Source organism: Heloderma suspectum, chromosome 5, assembly GCF_057233095.1.
Source record: "Heloderma suspectum isolate Gila_16-S chromosome 5, 16-S_ref, whole genome shotgun sequence".
Classification (NCBI taxonomy): domain Eukaryota; kingdom Metazoa; phylum Chordata; class Lepidosauria; order Squamata; family Helodermatidae; genus Heloderma; species Heloderma suspectum.
In genome coordinates, this window is record NC_139462.1 from 227,737,596 (window position 1) to 227,759,613 (window position 22,018).

The following is a 22,018-nucleotide window of genomic DNA, read 5'->3' on the forward strand; positions in this document are numbered from 1 at the left end:
GTCATTTCATGGTGGCCCAGTTACAAAACTTTTAAGCCACTGATTAGGAGATCTGAGGGCTGATCTCTAGGAAGGATGAGCAAAAAAAAAAAGATTTATTTTGCCATGGTAGAGACCCTCTGATGCCACTTGGAGCCCTGAAGATGCTGGGATACAAATGGAAATATGAAAGCATTGGTACCTGCTACAATGACTTTGAAGGTCAGTTTCTGGCCAGCAGCCTCACAGGTGTACTCGCCCGCATCCTTCTTCTCCACCTGCTGCACAATCAGCCGTCGGGATTTGCCTTCAGCTTCTATCTTGAATTTCTTGCCAGAAGAGATCAGTTTCCCATCCTTGGACCACTTCACTTCTGTCTTGGCCTGAGCCATCTCACAACTGAGAGAGGCGTTCTCTGAAAGGACTGCCTTGATCGCTTTCTGTATTATTTCCTCGTTGGCAAACACATCCTCGGCTTCTGCAACTGGGGCAAGAAGAGGAAAAGCAATGTTTGATCATTCCACTCCGCCTTTCAGGTTTTCCCATTAAGATCTGAAACCCTTGGGAGTCAGAAACATAGAATCACACGTTCAATGCTCCAGAAAGCCAGTTTCCCCCATCAAAACCTCCTTTACAATAACCTGCGAAATACCTCTATTCTGCATGGCAAACTTTCAGTACTCTGCCTTGCAGGGCTATCAAATATATGGCTTTCTCAGGCTCCCTGGGGTCAAAAATGTGGACTGGAGCAACGCTAGGACACGCTCCAAAAATGTTATGACACCATCTCCAGAGGAAAGAAATGATGCCAAAGTAAGACAGAGAAGCTGACCAATGGCCGCCACTTTATGCCTCAACTTTAAAGGAAGAGGGAAAGGAATGGTGCTGGTGGTCAGTGGAAAAGGAGACCCAAGGACATGAGAGGGTATACGGAAAAACATATAAACCTTCTGGACTTGTTGCAATGACGTTGAAGGTCAGTTTTTGGCCAGCAGCCTCACAGGTGTACTCGCCCGTGTCTTTTTTCTCCACCTGCTGCACAATCAGCCGCCGGGATTTGCCTTCTGCTTCTACCTTAAATTTGTTACTGGAAGTGATCCGTTTCCCATCCTTGAACCATTTCACCTCCATCTTGGCCTGAGCGACCTCGCAGCTGAGGGAGGCATTTTCTGAAAGGACAGCCTTGATCTCTCTCTGTACCTTCTCTTTGTTGGCAAACACATCCTCCGCTTCTGCATCTAGTGGGGTGCAGGGCAAGAAACATTCAATAACTTCACCTTCCCACCTGACACCCATGGCTCTCAGAAAAGTCAAGACCACATAATTACGCATCAAATGCTCCATAATACAGGGTCTTCGTCCATCACAACCTCCTTCAGAATTACCCACGAAGTGCATGCTGCAGCACAACACACACAAACTACGGTAGAGTGGCCATCCTTCTTTACTAATAGAGGACAAATCCATTCATTTATTTCACATATGCGGCATCATCTTTTTTTAATTTACAGTTTCCCCTCAGTATTCAGACCATGCAAGATTTACACCTACATGGAGCTCTTTTCTAGGCAAAACACAAATGTAGCTTATTCACAAGTTCTAGACAGAGCAAAACCAGTCGCATACATACACAAATATCTGAGTCATTTCAGATGTACAGTGGTCCAGTTGCAACACTTGTGTTGGCACAGCATTAAGCCATCTTTTAGGAGTTCTGAGAACTGATGTATGTGATCAGCAAAAAATGTAATCCTTCTGCCATGTCCGAAAACATTTGATTCCGCATGCAGCCCCGAATATGCTGGGATACAAATGGAAATATGAAAGCATTGGTACCTGCTACAATGACTTTGAAGGTCAGTTTCTGGCCAGCGGCCTCACAGGTGTACTCGCCCGCATCCTTCTTCTCCACCTGCTGCACAATCAGCTGCCGGGATTTGCCTTCAGCTTCTACCTTGAATTTCTTGCTGGAAGTGATCAGTTTCCCATCCTTGGACCACTTCACTTCTGTCTTGGCCTGGGCCACCTCGCAGCTGAGGGAGGCATTCTCTGAAGGAACAGCCTTGATCTCTTTCTGTATTGTTTCCTTGTTGGCAAACACATCCTCGGCTTCTGGAACTGGGGCAAGAAGAGGAAAAGCAATGTTTGATCATTCCACTTCCCCTCTGAAGTTTTCCCATGAACATCTGAAACCCTTGGAAGTCAGACACATAGAATCACACTCTCAATGCTCCATAAAGTCCGGTCTTCCTCCATCACAACCTCATTCAGAATAACCCACAAAATACTAGGGATGTCCAAGAATTTCGCCACCGACTCCCTGGAATTCGGCCTCCGGAGTCCGTGGCGGAACGATCCCACTCACCTCCGCCTCCTGCCGGACCATCGCGGAGCTGAATCTTCCTCACCAGTGGCTCCATTCTGCAAGCTCCATTCCGCATTGCTGTGCCATATTGCTGCCGAGCAGAAACAGGAAGTGATCTGGACGCAAATGGCATCCGCTACGCCATTTGTGTCCCTGTTTTTCCTCGCAATAGGCTACATAAATATCCACATAAATACAGACACGTAGCCTATTGCGAGAAGAAACAGGGACGCAAACGGCATAGCGGACGCCATCGCGTCTGGATCACTTCTTGTTTCTGCTCGGCAGCGATATGGCCCAGCAATGGCGGCCGTATCGCTTGCAGAACGGAGACGGCCGGCAAGGATTCCGGGGGGAAGAATGGATCGCCTCCCCCACCTGCAGACCCCCCAACCCAGGGACTCAAAGTAAGGGGATTCGTACATCCCTACAAAATACCTATATTTTGCATGGCAAAGACTTTAAACACTCTGCATTGCAGAGCTATCAAACATACGGCCCAGGAGCGTCTTCAGGCCCCCAGGGGTCCAAAACATGGACTGGAACAATGCTAGGAGACGCTTCAAAAAATGCTATGGCCTCACCTCCAGACCAAAGAAATGATGCCAAAGTAAGACAGAGAAGCTGACCAATGGCTGCTACTTTGTGCCTCAACTTCAAAGGAAGAGGAAAAGGAATGGTGGTGATGGCATTTGGTCAGTGGAAAAGGCAGACCCAAATACATAAGAGGGTATAGGGAAAAATATATAAACCTTTTGGACTTGTTGCAATGATTCTGAAGATCAGTTTTTGGCCAGCAGCCTCACAGGTGTACTCGCCCGCATCCTTCTTCTCCACCTGCTGCACAATCAGCCGCCGGGATTTGCCTTCAGCTTCTTCCTTGAATTTGTTACTGGAGGTGATCTGCTTCCCATCCTTGAACCACTTCACTTCTGTGTTGGCCTGGGCCACTTCGCAGCTGAAGGATGCCTTCTCTGAAAGGACCGCCTTGATCTCTTTCTGTACTTTCTCCTTGTTGGCAAATACCTCCTCAATTTCTGCAGCTAGGGGGGTGGGAGAGAGGACAAAGAACTTTTGATAAACCCTCCTCCCTTTTTAAGGCACATGAAGGATTCCCATTAACATCTGAAACCTGTGGCTCATATTCATATACCAAAGCTCTGTAAGGCAGCTTCTTCCAGCCTCCCACAGATCAACCTTCAACCTTCTCTGCCCACTCAGTCTTTAAGAGGACTTTAAGCAGAGCCAGGACATGCCCTTTCTTTTGGGTGCTCCCCAAATTAACAAGAAAAAAGAGAACATCCAAGACCTTTCAATACTCCCAACCTTTTTCCAGAACATGGCTCCCCATTAACCAACTCTATACCTGAACTAAATCAATGGAATAGATCCAAACCAAACCCAGTCTCTCTGGTGCTTGTCGCAATGGTGCTGGAAAATGTGTGTAATGTGCTCATGCTGAGTGCTTGCGCCATTGCATTTTCCAGGAACATTCCACCACCACCGCACCACGTCAGGATAATGACCCTCCTGTGTATATGCCTCAGATTCCCTTGCCATCTCTGCTTTCCTTCTTCCCCAGATGTTGAAATCCCCAGTTCGCTTAGCTTCCTGGTATATCTCTGTGGCTTCTTCCCCCTTTAGCCTCCCTTATACTTCTTCTTGCCCACTCCTCTGGTTAATTTGCAGTGTTCTCTCCTTGCTTACCCTCATGGGTCCCTCAGCCTTTTACCAAATACTTCCCAAGGCTCAGCTTCTTTAGTTCAAGAGGAAATAGTGAAGTTTATGAATATTTTGCTAGTATTCCCTCAGTCATTTGCCTACACATGTCTCTTCCGCCTCCCCTTCTCTGGGGTCGCTCAGCCCTCTTCTACAGACTTTTGTGTTCTACTTGTAGGGTGGCCAGCTGTTCTGCTTTACAAAGGACTGTCCTCTATTTGAAGGCTGGCAGAAGACAGTCCTCTATTTGAAGGTGTCCTCCATTTGAAGGGCTGTCCAGTCCAAGTCCAGTTTAAAGATGAAGAACCCTAAGGAGGGAGAGCAGGCAGGGGCCTTGAAGTTTCCCACCAACAGGGAGCACCAGGACAGCAGACTCAGTGGGACAGCTCGTCAGTCCTCTCCCACTATGGTGAGATCTTGTGTTTCTCTTTAAATTGGAGTTTTTATTTCTAAATTTGCATCTCTATATATAAATTAGCATATGCAAATGCTATGCAAATTGGTGTCCTCTTTTTTGATGATGCATTTCCTCTTTTTTGACAATGTGTAAGTGGCCACCCTACACGCTGGCTCTGCCCCCTGTTGGCTCTGGCATTGCTCACTTTTGGCTCCTCCTCTGCCACCCTTGGCTTCAGCTCTTATTGAAATTTACCATGGGTCAACAACCCTTTATGGAAAAAGCATTCCCCACCCCTGTAATAGAGAACAGCCCCCCTTTTATATCATGTATTGGAAGTCCTCTTGAGGGCTAGGCCTGGATTCTGAAATGCAACTACTTTGAACACAGTAGCAGGACTGTCAAACGTAAGGTGTGGGGATTTTTAAGGCCCTGTGGGATCTGAAGCCTGAACTTCAGCAGTGCTTGGACACTCCACAAATGTTGGGAAACCACCCACAGTGCAAAGAAGCGATGCCCAAATAAAGCAGAGTGGCTGACCCACTAATGGGCTGCTACTTTATGCCTCAACATCACCTCCTTTATTCCATTTAGATGAAGGCCAAATTAGACGTGTGAGGCCATTTATGGGTGGAAGTTTGGCGAGCCTCACTACTCCGCCTGAAAGTAATTGCAGCATTCCCAATAGGGATGTACGAAAGTCACTTACCTTTTCAAAAGGTGACATTCGTGACGGAGGGGAGGCGCTCCGTACCTCCCCCCAAAATCCTACCCCGGCTGGCTCCACTCCGCGGCGACTCCGAGGAGCTGCAGGCCGGCTGCATCTGCACGGCAGGTCTGCGGACGCAAATGGCAGCTGGCATAGCGGCTGCCATTTATGTCCCTTCACTGAGCCATGATAGGCTACGTAAATATTTACGTAGCCTATCACGGCTCAGTGAAGGGATGCAAATGCCGTAGCGGCCGCCATTTTCATCCCCACTTTTTCGTGATAGGCTACGTAAATATTTACATAGCCTATCACGGCAAAAGCAGGGATGCAAATGGTGGCTGCTACGCTATTTGCGTCCCTGCTCTGAGCCGTGATAGGCTGTGTAAATACTTACGTAGCCTATCACGGCTTGCCAGGGACGCAAATGGCGGCCAGCGTAGCTGCCGCCATTTGCGGCCACAGCCCAGCAGCGGCTGGAGCCACTGGAGCTGCCGCTTCCACTGGAGCTGTCGCCGCCAGAACCGCTGCCACCACCGGAGCTGCAGCCAGGTAGGCTCCGTTTCGCGGGGCTTTCGCGGGGTGGTGAGGCGGGTTGCTCCATTCCGCCACGGATTCCGGGGGGCCGAATTCACTGGAATTCGGCCTCCCTGGGATCCGTGGTGGAATTCTCTAACATCCCTAATTCCCAAAGATGGTGGGAGCTGGCTGCCACGTGCAGCTAAAGAGCCCAAGCAACAATGGGAAAGTTATAAAAACAGACAAAAGACAAAAGGAAGGGTGGCGGAAGGAGGAGAAGACAGGGAGTCCTGTGTGTGAAGCCGGACAACAGATAGGCAAGTTTTCTTTTGGGAGATTAATTGAGACTAGAACTATCTATGAGAAAATATCAGCCTTGATGATGAGCCAGCTTTTTCTTGTTTAATGCCTAGCTGGAAAAATATTTAGCTTTCTCAAAGAACAGAGACAGACTAAACCATTTCAGAGAGGCATTATCTTTAACAGCTTCTGACATTAGATTTTTCACATATTTTGGCCCATCGCAGCATAAAATAGCAAGGATTGTAGTTCGATTTTTCAGCAGACAAGGGAAGAGGAAAAGGAATGGATGGTTGTGCTGGCCAGTGAAAAAAAGCAGCCTCAAATATATAACAGCTATCAAGGAAAATATATATACCTTTTGGACTTGTCGCAATGACGGTGAAGGTCAGTTTCTGGCCAGCTACCTCACAGGTGTACTCGCCCGCATCTTTCTTCTCCACCTGCTGTACAACCAGCCGCCGGGTTTTGCCTTCAGCTTCTACCTTGACTTTGTGGCTGGAGGTGATCAGTTTCCCATCCTTGAACCACTTCACTTCTGCATCGGGCTGGGCCACCTCACAGGCAAGAGCTGCGCTCTCTGAAAGGGCAACCTTGATCTCTTTCTGTACCTTCTCCTTGCTGGCAAACACCTCCTCAGGCACTGCCATGGGGAAAATAAAGAAACACACCACAGCAGAGTTAAATAGCAAAGAACTGTCATTCAGACATTAGTTAAAGGCATATTTATTTGTACATGCTTTGGGGGTGCAGGCAAGTATTTTATCTGTTCTCTGGTGTTGTAGTGATGGTTTTGTTGTATTTTATCATGTGTTTGTAATTTTAAAGTTATGATTGTAATAGTGTTTGTGTATTGTTTTGTTTTTATATGGGTCCTCAGCTCCTTGGAAGGAATATAGACATATGTGTATGTATAATGGTGGCTTACATGTTACAGTAAAGTTGTTTACAGTCACAGCTTCCACACGTAGACATGTGGAAGCTGTGACATGTGTACAAAATTATGGGGTGTGTTTCCACCAGTGATTTACTCCGAGCCGGCTGCGTGTTGAGGTCGTTAGGGATACATGACATCATGGCCATCCAGCAGCCACACTGGAGCTTATCAGGGAAAAAACAGAGTTCCTGAGACTGCTTGAAGTCTGATTCTTTTCCTTAAGTCGGGTTCTCCCCCATACAGTTGCTGTGTGCCCCAACCCCTGTGTGCTAGTCCTGCCCAGGGGTGTGCCTTTTACCGTGACCCCAGTCAAGGGGTATTTCCTCCCATTGTGCTGAATGAGGCTTGCCCTCTGAATGCCCACAGAACTTACAGAGAAGCCCCTCAATTGACACTGCACATTTTAAAGCCCAATTCCCTAAGTGTTTAAGCATGATCTCGATGCTCCAATTCATTGCCTTAGGAAGTAATTACTTCACACCTTCCTTTTAGAGCTCCTGTGCATTACAATGGGGGCTAGTTTCCTCTCTTTCCCACAACAAACCCATTAGTGTCTCCTCAGAAGTAACTCCCATTGTGCTGAATGAGGCTTGCCTTTGAATGCTCACATCAGAACTTACAGAGATTCCCCCTCAATTGAAATGGCACATTTTAAAGCCCAATTCAAAGCCCAATTCCTTAAGTGTGATTAAGCCTGATCTTGAGGCTCCGATTCATTGCTTTAGAAAGAGAGTACTTCACAGATATCCTGTGGGTTACAAAGGGGGCTGGTTTCTGTCTTTGTGTTTACTGCTCTCTTTCCCACAACAAACCCTCAGAAGTAACTCCCATTGGGGTCAATGAGGTCCTGCGGGTTAAAATGGGGGCTGGTTTCCCTCTTTGTGTTCTCTCCCCATCTTTCCCAGCACAAGCATACGTGTGTCTACTCGGAAGTAACTCCCATTGTGCTCAATGAGGCTTGCTCCTGAAATGCAAATGCATCTGGACTTTCAGGGGAAAGGCGAAAAGGGGGGAGGGGGAAGCCTCTTATTGGCTGAGCAGCCCCTGCCAGTCAGATGACGTTCACTCCAGGCCCACCCCCACCAGGAGAAATGTTCTGTGAAGCAATTTTTACTGGTCTGGAGAACCTGCTCATGGAGCCCTGCTCACAGCAAAGCTGATTCCTTTAAAAAAAAAAAAACAGTACTCATCCATTAGCTTCTCCTTCCATTGTCATGGAAACACAGCCATGCATGGTGTGGAAAATGTGGATAGGGAGAGATTTTTCTCCCTCTCTCATAATACTAGAACCTGCTGTCACCCCATGAAGCTGATTGGTGGCAGATTCAGGACACACAAAAGGAAGGACTTCTTCACACAGCACAGAGTTAAACTATGGAATTCGCTGCCACAGCATGTAGTGATGGTCACCAGGATGGCTTTAAAAGGGGGTTAGACAAATTCCTGGAGGAGAAGGCTATCAATGGCTAGTAGTCCTGATGCCTCTATGCTACCTCCAGTACCAGAGGCAGTGAGCCTGTGTACACCAGTTGCTGGGGAACATGTGTGGGAGGGTGCTGTTGCGCTCATGTCCTTACTTGTGGGTTTCCTGTTAACAGGTCATCAGCCACTGTGTCAACAGAATGCTGGACTAGATGGAGCCTTGGTCTGATCCAGCAGGGCTCTTCTGATGTTCTTACGTTCTTACCTTCAGACGAAGGAACAGATTCCCTTCCCTCACACTATGCCTGATAAGTTCTGGCTGTCTTCCTGGACAGCAACCCTGCCCTGGAAGCACCTGTTCCTCCCTACAAGACCAAATTCAGGAACAGGGCAGATAATGTTGAGGCCAGGGGGACAGGGCTGTTTCTCCTGACAGACAAATTTTCACTCAGACAGCTGACTTGGTGTCAGAACCCTCACAGGACCTAGCACTAGTGAGAGCGTTTTTTAACTGTCCCTAACTTTGACACAGGAGTTTAGTGGAGGAGGGAACTGAAGTGCCCCATGTGCTGCGGTCCTGATCCTGAGGGCCCCGCATGCTTACTTTTGGGTGGAAAAGAAGAACAAACATTGCTTACATGTAACATTTAGTTTGACCCTCCATGTCCATTTTAAAGGAATACCGCTACACCGAGGACTAGTAGAGTTAAGCTGCAACCCTAGAGCAGTGTACCTGAGAGTAAGCCTCACTGACTTACTTCTGACTAGACATGTGTCTGATTTTTATTTTTTACTCTTTCTATTCTTTCTATTCTTTCCTATACTGTTTTATTTTTAGATAGTTTTTATACTTGTGAGCTGCCTCAGAGGGTTTTTTTTTTCTCAAAATGGCGTACAAACATAACAATAACATAAATAGTATGTATACCTACCTAAAGTTTCACCAAAATGTTATAATACTTTGATTTCTGGCTATCTATCAGAATCACCCTTAGCAACAGCAGTAAATAAAATCCCTTGTAAGTACTGTTGAACCCACTCATGTAGCTCCTCCTCTTTCACTTGCACCCATGGGGCACCACTCCCTCCCACCTGTGTGCACGCTCCTTCCCTCAAGAAACAAATACAAGTATTGTACAGCATGGGAAAATACCCCTGACAGATCACAGAACAGTAGGCTTGGAAGGGGCCTACAAGGCCATCGAGTCCAACCCCCTGCTCAATGCAGGAATCCAAGTCAGAGCATCCCCGACAGATGCCTTTACCCTTGAGCATGTAAAGAGTGCTTGCCCTCATCTGTGAGAAAGTGCAGCCTGTCCTCACACACACAGAACTAAGGATAAGGAATCCCTCCCAGGTAGGGTGGCCATGTGTCCCACTTTACAGAAACAGTCCTCTGTTTGAAGGTGTCCTCTATTTGAAGGGCTGTCCAGTCCAGTTTAGAGATAAGGAACCGTAAGAGGAGGGGCCTTGAAGTTGCCCATCAACAGTTTTTGTCACCTGGACAGCAGACTGAGCAAGGCACACAGGTCACCTGGTCACCATCTTCCCCACCATGGTAAGATCTATTAAATTTCCGTTTAAATTATGGCAATTATTTCTAAGTTTGCATCTAGACATATATATCAGCATATGCAGTTTTTTTGCAAATCTGTGCCCTCTTTTGTTCTCTCTTTTGGTGATGCATTTCCTCTTTTTCTGGTGATATCTAAGTGGCCACCTTACTTCCAGGGCAAATGTAAGTGCTCCCACACAGAACTGAACTCTGCCTCTCTCTTTTCTCTTTTTCTTTCTTTTTATTTAAGCAGCTTTGCCCTCCAGCTCTCTTGAAAACATGGCTTGTGAGGTACCACTGACATTATGCTGCCAGGTTCCCTGTATCTGAAAGCATCGAACCATTTTCACTGCCGAGCAACCGGCTCTGTCATGGCAAAGGGGGGTGCCTTGACCACTTCTCACCTTTGACCTCAACTTGGAACGTTAATTTGTCGTTCACCGTTTCGCAGGTGTAGATCCCTTCGTCTTGCTTGATTGCGCTTTTCACGATGAGCTTTCGCTGCATTCCCCGAGAGGTAAACGTCACTCTCTGGTCTGGCTTAATATCTTTTTTACCCTTCTTCCATATGACAGCCTCAGTCACTGATGACACTTCACACACCAGCTCAAACTTCTCTGAGAGCTTGACCGAAATTCCAGGGGCCGATTCATTGACAAAGGTTGACACTTCATCTGGAAAAGAAAGTTGGAGGGCAACAGAGGTGGGGAGCGGGGGGGGGGGACACAATGACACACAAATGGATTGAAGTTACAAGTGAAATAAGGTTTTGCATAAGTTGAAAAAAAATCAAAATTTGAAGCAGTTAATAATAATCATCATAATAAAGCTTGGGTTGAGATATGTACATCTGGCTGCAAATTCAAAATCTGTGAATGTAAGTGATAGTACTACACAGGAAGCTACCTGAGTCAGAACATTGGTCCATCTAGCCCAGTGTTGTCTATCCTGAGCGGTGGTGGTCCTCAGGGGTCTTTCCTGGCCGGGGACTGAACCTGGGTCCTTCTGCATGCAAAGTGCAGTGAGAAATGGACCTTCCCTCTGCTGCTGGAGTAGGAGCAATATTGCTGGAGCTGGGGTGGATCGGTGAAATGTAAAGAATGAACCCAGTGGAATTCCAAAGCAGCTACGCGAGAGGAACCCCATGAAGGAAGCAAGGGCTTCCTTGGAAATTCAGTTTGACCAAGGGTGCAATCCTATGGGGATAGCCGTCCGCCTCTGAACTTGGATGCAACCGATTATCTAATGCAGGGCGGGCGGAGCGTGGAGGGGATCTTCTTCGTGCTCTGGCCACCCTGCATTCATGGCTAGGCAGCCGATTTTGACTGTCTAGCCAGGGTGCCTCGGAGCGGGTGGGGGGGAGGCTGGACAGCACATAGGAAGCATCGTAACTGCACTTCTGCCCTCCCCCAGGAACACCCCATTTTCAGCCACTCCACACTGCTCTTACGAAAGCGGATCCGGGGATGAACTGTACCACCTACGAGGTGGCAGGGGATGGGGCGCGGAGTCAGTTTTCTGGGAACTGACCTCAGAGCGCTGGCTCCGAGCTCAGTTCCCAGGAAACAAAAAATGCTGTGGCCATCTAGCCGCTGTCTAGCGGCCAGAGGATTGCGCCCTAAGGGGTGGGGAGGACGTGATGCCAGTGATGCAATTATGATATCATCACAAACACTTTGCATTTGGTGTTGGAAACTAACACTTGTATTCAGTCATAAAGGAGCCAGCTAAAGAGTTATTTCACTAAACAATACAAACAACAATAAAACAGCAATCTGGTGAATACTTGAAGAGAGAAGAGAACATATTCTAGGCCAGCCTCCCCAACTCTGGTGTCCTCCAATGTGTCGGACTGCGACTCCCATAATTCCCAGTCAGCATGGCACCAGGTTAGGAAGGCTGGCCTTGGCCCAGTTCAAAGGTAACCATCTCAGCTGAGTAAACCATGGTTTACTAAACTGAGAACTGTGCGCTCCCCCTTCCACTCCTCCCTTCAGGACCTCTGTTGTGGTTTGTTTAAACCAGTTTTTCTCTACCTCTGAGCCAGGAAATCGTGATTTCATCTCAGCTTCTTAACCAGCAGATGAAACCAGAATATGAATGGTTTGTTAACATGCTCTGAAAGTCAGTTCTACACTTCTCTCACCAGAACATTAGAAGTAACTTCCTATACAGTGAGAGCTGTTTGGCAGTGGAACAGATTGTCTCGCAAAGTGGTGGGTTCTCCTTGGCTGGGGGTATTTAAGTAGAGGTGGGACAAGCCATCTGTCAGGGACGCTGTCACAGCACCCTGCATTGCAGGGTCTGTAGTGAGCAGGGAGTTGGACTAGATTAGCCTTCTCCAACCAGGCACCCCCCAGAGGTATTGGACTATAGCTCTCATAATCCCTAGCCATAATGGTCATGTTAGCTGGACACGGTGAGAGTAGTAGTCCAATATGTCTGGAGGACACCAGGTTGGGCAACTCTGGACTAGGTGATCTCCAAGTTTACTTCCAATTCAATTATTGCTGCCCACCCCACCCAATAAATAGCCCCAAAGGATAGGCATAAAAAAATACCTTTCAGACTGATCTTGGCAGTGCTTTCAATATTACCAGCAACAAATTTCACCTCTGCTTCTTTGAAAGCACTTGTGACCCGCTTGACAATGAGGCTGTGGGTCGTTTTGGTTCTTGTAATGATGTATTTATCACTGTTCTGAACGATTTTGCCATTAATATACCACGAGCCGGAACAAGCGTTCGTGAGGTCGACAGTAAAAGTTGCATCCCTCCCTGGTGCTACTTCTACATTTCTCAGCGGGTTTTTCACGGCCAGTACTGGTTCTACAGGATGGAAGAACCAAATGCAAAAGTTAAAATGACCAAATCTTAGATGGAAAATAAGGGAAACACAGTTCAGATCATGCCACATCATTAGGTAACTTATCGGTGACTTTGAATTGCATGTAGGAGATAAATTCAATATTCCAAATCCTTAAATACATCTAATACATTGTTTTGTATTAGAATTTAATTCAAGCCCCTGCTCCCCTGAAAGTAATGGCCAGTTCCACTTAGGGTGCAATCCTATGCATGCTTGGACAGAAAAAAAAAGTCCTAGAACTCCTAGCATTCCCCAGGCAGCAATGCTGGGAATTGTAGGACATTTTTTCTGTCTAAACATGTGTAGGATTGTGCCCTTAAACATTTTCTGGATCATGGCTGTCCAGGGAATCTGACCCTCTGGGCCTCTGTAAGCCAAGAAAGGGCACAACATCTGATGCAGTGCTGTAAACTAGCCTACAAAGTATTTCCTCATCATGGGGTTGAGGCCAATGTAATGCATGCAGTTCTCATCGGTCTTGCATCTAATAAATATGAACAACATTTCTTCATCCTAAAGATTAAAAAAAATAAAAAATAAAAAAGTACAACACTGAATAAACAAAACACAAATGATCCAACTGCTAATCACTCTTTGTTATGTGGCACGATGTTCAGTATGTGTTGTTAGTCAAAGAGAAGTTTCTGGACACAGTTCATTCAATATTAGTTCTCCTCATTTGTGTTCACTCTTTTTTACTTGCTGATGTCTTATTTATCTGCTCTCTTCTCTTCTTTCTTTCTTTCTCTCTTGTCTCCCGCTGCCCTGGTCTCTCTTCAGCTTCTTCTCCCCCTCCAATTACCACCATACCAACTTTTCCTCCTCTTAAATTTGAGGATTTTCCCCAGGCAAAGCACCCCCTGGGGGCCTCCTACATTGGTGGGCCTCTGCCAGCTTACCTAGTAACATCAGACAACTTGCAGGCCACCATTGAAATCCTCCACAACGCCCCCGCAAATAGTGCCACCATGTAATATTGAGGGAAACTAAAATACTGGGGCGTCAGCTACTGCCCAAGGATGTTCCATGGTGACAACCATGCCTGGTTGTGCTCCTCTCCCTTCATTGTCCCAGCATTCCATGACCTCATAAGAACAGGCATTACTCCTAATTGCCCAGTTGCAGAAAGCGAGATCCATGATCCAATTCACCTAGGCAAGTACTGTGGCTCAGGAGATCAAGATTGGAAAGTCTGTCCATAGTGAGGTAAGAGTGAGCAAAGAAGCCAAAGGCTAAGGAAAGACAGGACAAGTAGAAGACAGGTGTTTGGCCAGATCCAGAAGGGATTATGTTTGGCTCCCAGCCATAAGACTGCCAAGCAGGTAGCCAATCGGAGTTTAGAATGCCTTAGCTGAGCAACTATGTCTACTGCCTACAGATCCAATCAATGGATGAAGGTTTCCATTCCAATGGAGCCAGAAGCTAGCACCTCCTTCTGGGGCTAGAATGGGGGAAAGCACCTCCTGAAGGCTTCACAAACTGAAGCTCTTGTCATCAGCTGACCCACATACAGCAACACCCTCTACAATAAACTCCCATCACACTTATTATTCTTCCACACTGGCTCTTTGTCTAGTCAACTCCTCAGAGATCTTAAGAGAGATCCTAAATTATACCAGAACCTAGAGTTTTTGAGCCATTGCAAGTTTTGTTAAATTATCTTAAAGACTGTGTAGAGGACTGTGATACAGAAATGGTTATTAATTTATTTACAATTGCCAAAATCTCAATTGGAAGAAATTGATATTGGAAGAAATGCAGGGTCGTCGTCCCCCGCCCCGCCCTTATCCTATTGCTTTTTAGAATTTGGGACATTGCCATAATTAAGAAACTGACTTACTATAATAGTGCGAGAGAAAATAACTTACTGGAAAATAAGTTTGCTGAAAAATGGCTAACATTCGTTGCGTTCTAGAATCATAAATTTCAAGATAATGTTTGCCCGTACTTTTGTCATTAACAGAAATTATATCTTTGGGTTTATTTCAGAAGGAAATTATTTTTTGTTTGATTTTGTATATTTGCAATCTTATAATAAATTTTTGTTTTAAAAAAGGAAACAAGCAAGCAAGAAACCTGCTCCCACCTTCTATTGTTCTGGCCAATGAGTGCAAAGGCACTGGGTAACTGACTAGCACATGGGTAGTTATTGAGGAATTTTATTACAAGTTACTTGCAATTGTTTATTAAATATATGCACCCTCTTAGAATACTTGCCTTTCAATGTTTGCTGTTTTGCATTGACTTATAACACCCCCTTCCAGTATACCCTAATTTCTCCCTCCCTCCACCCCCAAGTAGATAGGGGCCTACAGGCCTGTTCTGGATCAAGAGCCTCCCCACATTCCCAAAGACAGCAAACACTTGCTCTTTCGGAACTCACCAAGGTGCAGGGTTCCTGGGAACTCAAGGGAGTCGCTCTGGCCATAGTTGTTTGCCGCAGATACTCGGAATTGGTAGTCAGCCTCTTCGGTGAGGTTGCTCACAGTGAATTCTCTTTCGGGGACAAGAGATTCATGGCACCTCAGCCAGGTGAATCCCATCAGTTTCTTACGTTCCACTAGGTACCCATCAATGGGGATGGGGCGCTCCATCTTAGGAGGAGACCAGGCCAACGTCACTGAGGTTTCTGTTTTATTTTTCACCACTGGGTCAACTGGGGGATGAGATGGAGGCTTCTTTGGAGCTAGATAGGATGAGAAAGAGGAAAGAACAAACTGTCAGTCTGAAACACCACCATGTCCGGGGATACTTAATTTAAAATAATTTGTATCTAAATTTCTTTTTCTTAAATTCAACAGTATAGTAAAAGAATATTACTTTACTTGTTTACTTTACTTTTGTTTTAGCCATAACAGACAAATAGAAACAGAGCATAAAACAATGCAAATTACTCTAGAAAGCATCAAGAATCCAGTTTAGACTCCACAAGATGAATATCAACATAATTTTGACAGCTTTTTGTAACTGTTAATGAACCCAAATTCCCCCTTCTTCTTTCTGGAAAGACCTTTGACCAAAGAATAGGCCAGGCAGGGTCAGGCTGTGACAGGGATGTACGGCTCATGTAAAATCCATTCTGTCTGTTTTTCGCGGAACCAGGTGTGGGCAGCTTTTTCAACCCCAAGGGACCGCATGCAGGGCCGGGTAGTGTTTGGGGGCTGCACATATGTGTGCATGCGTGCACACACACACGCAAACACACATGCATACACACACTCATGGGATTGCTGGGGGAAGTGAAAGCAATCCCCCCCGATCCTGATTAGGATTGCTGTTCCTCCACCAATATTAGCACTGGGGAAACAGTGATCTCAGCTGTATTGGGCTTACAGTGGACAGGGGGAGACTAAAGCCTTTTCCCACCTCCCAGCAATCCCAAATGGGATTTCCAGCTGCTAATTTAACCAACTAGTTTTGATCATGGACTCTGGGTACACCGCTATGCATGACATGACTTCCACTTCCTCCAGCCTGCAGTTTAGTTAACCTTTGGCCAGAGGACCTCCTGACAGTCCCAGGTGTTTGTTGTTTGGTTCATCCGAACACCATCCCAAAAGTGGCTGGGTGAACTAATTTAGCACAGTGGAAGTGGTTTGTTCCTCGAGTGTCCAACAGTGTCAAAGATGAGAAACAATGCAAGCAATTGCTGTAGTTCTGGGGATGAGTCATAGCGCAGTGGTAGGGGGCCTGCTTTGCATGCAGAAGGTTCCAGGTTCATCTGGACCCAAATTGCATGCTAAATAAATGCAGCCTGATTGCACCTACACCAGAATGGGCAGTATCTTCAGCGGCCCTGTTATTTGTTCCTGTAAAGGCTGCTTTGATGATCGATCCATCCGTCTATGACTTGGAACTGCAGAATTGGGGCTGGCCCAAGACATTTTGATCCCTGAAGACCACCTCATTGGTGGTCAGGGGGAAAGGGGTTGGGGCCAGTGAAAGGGGGCATGGCCTGGGGAGACCGTAATCTTTTGGTTCTATCACTAAATGCAAAAACGTTGACCATGTTTTCACATGCTGCTACTCAATGGTCCTTAAAGCAGGGACAGCAACTGTATACTCTTCCATGCGAGACCCTCCAAGGATAAAGCGCACTGATGTCTTGTTTGTTTCTTGAGCATGAAGAGGGGCATTCCCACAGAACCCCCCCTATCGCAGCCACGGTTCTGAGGCAATCTCTGCTGCCTTTGAGGCGCGGATGCCATGCAGGGAGGCAGTCGAGTGGAAGCTGGCAGTGCTTTCAGAGCTCAGTGGATTCAGCTGTGGATACCTAGAAAGCTATGCTTGCAGAGGTGTGCAGAAAGCCAAACTGCACTGTGTTCTACGCGTTCCTCTGTAATTGACATTGCAGGGTGGCCACGTGTCCTCTTTTACAGAGGACAGTCCTCTATTTGAAGGACTGGCAGAGGACTGTCCTCTCTTTTCGAAGGTGTCCTCAGTTTGAAGGACAGTCCAGTCTACATACAGTTTCAAGACAGCAAACCCTCAGAAGGAAGAGCTAAAAGGGCCTTGGAGCTGCCCACCCACATCACCCGAACAGCAGGCACACAGGTCTCCTAGTTACAGTCTTCCACACTATGGTGAGCGGTGCTGTAGTTCTAGTTAAATTATAATAATATGTTTCTTTAAAAATGCAGCTATGCATATAAATTAGCATGTGCAAATGTTATCCAAATCAGTGTCCTCTTTTGTCCTCTTTTTTGGTGATCCATTTCCTCTTTTTTGGTGATTCATTATTGGCCACCCTTTTCACACGGCTGCTTCAGAACATGGATCCACAACCGAATGCCTCAAAATCATGGCTGACAACAAGTGGGAAGGGACTGCATGGATGGGCCCCAAGCTGGGCCAGCACGTCCAAACAGGGCCCATAGGACTGTCTAAGGAGCTTACGAGGCAATTTTTGAATAGAGCAATCAACATTGGTAAGACACAAAAAGTAAAAATAGGGAACCTTGGCTTGACACATCCTCCTTCCCTTAGCTACCCACATAAATATGTATCAGTGACACAAGATACTGTATCATTCCCCTGCCCCTCCCCACGAGGTCTCAGGGGAAGGCCGAAGCTTCGGAGCGCCTGCCAATTCAGCATCCAGCTCAGGTTCAGTAGGTTGCCTAAATGCCAAAATCAGATATTGGGGCCTTGACACATTAAGCTTGGTAACATTTGTCCAGAGGCAACCTCCTCTCTTACCGGATTCCCTGGTGCAAGCTCCTTTTATTCAGAACGAGGGGGGAATGGCTTAAGCAGTCGAGTCATTGTTGTCTATGGTCAACAACAGCTACTGCATTTCGCTTGCTATAAACAGTGCCTCGTAGCAACAACTAGATTAGGCTTCATAAAAATTAACACAGTGAATCTCCCCAAGGCAAAAATCCAGAACTCCAGTTTGAGCCTTTGCATGCCTAACTAACACTGTGTCTGTATCAGCACATTTCTTTTTAGAACGGTGGGGAGCAAGCTTTGGGAACTTGCCCTTCCTTGTCCTCCTAACGTACTGGAGAGGAGTTTGGGGCCCATCCTACCACGGCACATCACACAGAAGGCATCAGACTGAAGGTGCGATCAAGTATGCACTCTCTTTTACTCTTTTGTTGGGATTATATCATGTTTGATGGCATTCCCCTCCCTGTTACTGAACTAGCAAGCAAACATACAGGACTCCATATATGTCCTTCTGTTCTTCTACACAGAACTTTTGTGAGAATCTGCACACACACGCACACTCGGGCGGTGTGCGCTTACCCATCACCAAAAAGAGGAGATGCATCGTCAAGAAAGAAGACACCGATTTGCATGAAATGTGCACAAGCCAATGTATGTGTATAGACACAAATTTATACTGTATAGACAGTGTATAGCGTGTACACTATGCATTTATAATGTATAGACAGAAATAATGACTATCATTAAAAGAGAAATACATCTCACCATAGCAGGGGAAGACTGTGACAAGGGGAGCCGTATTCCTGCTCAGTCTGCTGTCCAGGTACTAATTGCTGATGACCAACATCTAGGCCCCTGTTCTCCCTTCTGATGCTTTTCTAAACCCTGTCAAATAGAGGACTGTTCCCCCAAAGCCTTTCAAGTACAAGCTCTGTACTTCCTCTGTAAAGTAGAACACATGGCCACCCTCACACACACACACAAACATATGCACACACAGGACCACGTGTGCCCAGCTGCCTATCAAAGGAGTGGTGCCTGGCGCACCTTTGCTACAACACAAGGTCACCACCTCCTCTTCTCCACGGAACGTGCCAGTTTCCTCCCATTGGCCTCATTCCAGGAAAGTCCTTCTTCCTCTATCCCTGCCTTGACTGAATGGAGAGAAGTTTTCCCTCGCACTCCTCTACTGGGGTGGCTGCTTTTGAACCCCCACCTCCTGAAAGTCCTGCAGAGCTGTTAGCTGCACCTCTACCTCTTGTCAGGCACACCTGTCCCTGGGGTGCTTCCAGACCAGACATTTATTGCACAATTGCCCTGCCTCGTTCATGAAATTGCGGTGGGGGGTGGGGAGACGACGTTGTCTTCCATTTGAAACCCTCCTGGGTTCACCGCTTCATCCATCTGTTTTCATACCACAAAAGCTCTGTGAAGGAGGGAAAGACGGCATAGCCACACAGTGACTATCACCTTTTGATGGGTAGCGCTAGGAGCCACCCACGTGGAAGCAGCCGTGCACCCTCTTACCTGTTTTCTACTGTGGCATACCGTCTAAGAGAGATTGGCCAGTGAATCAGGAAGTCCCCAGATCAAATGTCACTTTTGCCAGGAACTCACTTGGAAGACCTAGGGAAGTCATTCTCTCAGCCTCAGCAACCCTGCCCCTTTCTGCAGGGCTAGCTCCTGGTTTTTGAGCCCTTGGGCAAGGCCCCCTCCCTGGGCCCCCTCCCTCAGTGAGTCTGGGACCTTCTCACTACCATGGTCACCAGCTGTTCTTGCTCCTCCTCCTCTTCCTCATCCTTGCTCCCACCTGCTTGCTTGCCAGTCAGACTGGCAGTGAGCCAGTAGGCTGTGGCATCTCCTCCTCCTCCATACCACCACTTCCAGTGTCTCGGCCAGAGTGAGAGACAGGTAAACAAGCAGGCTGCAAGGGTGAAGAGCGGGAGCAGTTCCTAGGGGCTCTTACCAGTGGACTTCTGCTGGGGTGTGGGCCCTGAACGGGTGCCCAACCCTGCCCACCTTTAACGCCAGCCCTGATGGTGATAATGCAACCCAGCTGTTTTACAGTGTTGTTGTAAGGGTTACTGAGAGATCTTCTGAAAACTGTTGAGGCACAGTGGAAGATACGTTAGACGTGGGACCAGGGAGATTTAGGTGGAAATCCCCACTGTGCCACAAAGCTCACTGGGTGACTTAGGGCCAGTCACTGTCTGTCAGCGAAGCCTCACCTGTGGGGATTGTTATGGGAATACAGTCCAGCAGACCACATACACTGCATCCTGAGCTCCTCAGAACAAAGGCAGGGTAAGAACAAATCATCATCATCTTTGTCAGCAGCCTAGCTAGGCTGACAAATGTTATTCTTGATCACAAATGTTCAGCTGGCAGTGTCACCTGAAGGTAAAGTCGGGCCTTCCAGGATGACAGGAAGTTATTCCCAAGCATTTCCACTGTTGGAGAAGGGCTCCAGCCTACAACTTTGGTGGGGCTCAACTTTTCTTCACCAGCAGATCTGCTTGTGTTCTGATCCTCTGCAACAGTGCCTGCTTCATCCTTTGAGAAGCTCTGGAACTAGCTAAGTAGTACAACTAACCATAGTCATTAATGGCCTGGGTTGAACCTAACATTAAGCCACAGTGTGGTTTGTTGAAATCTGGCTTGTCATTGACCCAGTTCACAAGTCATGGCAGCAAATTGTGAGTTATTTAACCCATGAATTGTGGGGATGGGTGCCCCCTGCAAGCCGCTTCCAGTTTCTATAAACAAACTCCGATCGGCCCAATCGGATGTTGTAATCATGATGTGCAAACCCAGACCGCTGGATTGTTGTTTATGAAGTCAGGTTTGTTTAAATCATAGCTTGTCATGATGTCTGAACCCAGAACCATGGGTTATCCCAGGCTTGTTTGTACTGCTGTCTGCCCTGATACAGAGGCACCCAGCAAGAGCAGCCTGAAAATGAAACCGCTCTGAAGGTTGGCAAAATGGGCAGGAGAGAAACAAACCAAAAAAAAAATAGGAAAAATAAGCCATGGTTTGTTTGCTCATCTGCAGGACAATTCATGGCTAAAGCAACAAACTATAGTTAACGTAACCCATTGCTTCGTGTTATGTGCATAAAATGGAGATGGGGAGGAGGAGGATTATATATGTGGTCTTGGGCTCCTTTGAGGAAAAGGCAAGATATAAATGTAACAAATAAAATAACACTTCACATTCTTGTTCTGGCCAGAACCATAGGCAGAAATCAACACAGAGCAAACATAAAGTCTGTGGCCTTCATACACAGGAAGAAGAAAGAGCAGCTCACCAGAGACAGTAAACTGGGTGGATGTTCTGCACTCGTCATCAGCCACAAATACGATCTCTCCTGCATCCTCCATTTTACAATCGCGGATTATCATACTGTACTCTTTGCCAGATGAGGTGATGGAAATTCTGTTGTTGGGCTTCAGTTCTTCCTTATTCTTTAGCCACCGGAATTTCTGACACTTGTTTTCCACCTCCACACAGAATATAGCTGTGTCTGTTATGCTGACTGCAGTCTTCCTTGGGAGTTTCTTGATAATATTCCCTTTGGGGAGAGTGGAGGGAAAGATTTCAAAAACCCACCACCATTAATGCCATATTTAATTACAAGAGCCTGGAAGACGTAAAATTGTTTGCATCACTTCAGCTAACTCAAAAATATGAACTGCTTATACGTACACAATGAACAAACAAAAGAATACTGATTTGATTTGAGTATTTGCAATTAAAAATATGTGGGAAACATCAACCAATTCAGATTGAGCTCTCTGAAAATGAGCGAATTTAGGCTTGATTTGGATTGTGCCCATATTAGCGTATTTTAAAGCTAGCCTGATGGCTATACGCTACCTCCAGTAGCAGAGGCAGCATGCCTGTGTACACCAGTTGCTGGGGAACATGGGCGGGAGGGTGCTGTTGGCCTCATGTCCTGCTTGTGGTTTTCCTGTGTGCAGCTGGTTGGCCACTGTGGGAACAGAATGCTAGACTAGATGGACCTTTGGTCTGATCCAGCAGGGCTCTTCTGATGCTCTGATGTTCATCATTCC

The 22,018-nt window shown here is 46.7% G+C and overlaps 1 protein-coding gene across 1 annotated transcript in view; it reads right to left on the reverse strand.

Annotated features, from left to right (window-relative positions):
* OBSCN (obscurin, cytoskeletal calmodulin and titin-interacting RhoGEF) overlaps positions 1-22,018 on the reverse strand; it is a 294,672-nt gene that overhangs the window by 253,869 nt on the left and 18,785 nt on the right. Inside the window, exons 3-11 of the mRNA XM_084859836.1 lie at positions 21,253-21,516; positions 15,154-15,456; positions 12,464-12,730; positions 10,307-10,576; positions 6,347-6,631; positions 3,097-3,381; positions 1,816-2,097; positions 1,012-1,217; positions 182-257 (exon numbers count right to left, since the gene is read on the reverse strand). Of these exons, the coding sequence (XP_084715962.1) occupies positions 182-257; positions 1,012-1,217; positions 1,816-2,097; positions 3,097-3,381; positions 6,347-6,631; positions 10,307-10,576; positions 12,464-12,730; positions 15,154-15,456; positions 21,253-21,516 (2,238 nt within the window). The remainder of the gene's footprint in view (positions 1-181; positions 258-1,011; positions 1,218-1,815; positions 2,098-3,096; positions 3,382-6,346; positions 6,632-10,306; positions 10,577-12,463; positions 12,731-15,153; positions 15,457-21,252; positions 21,517-22,018) is intronic.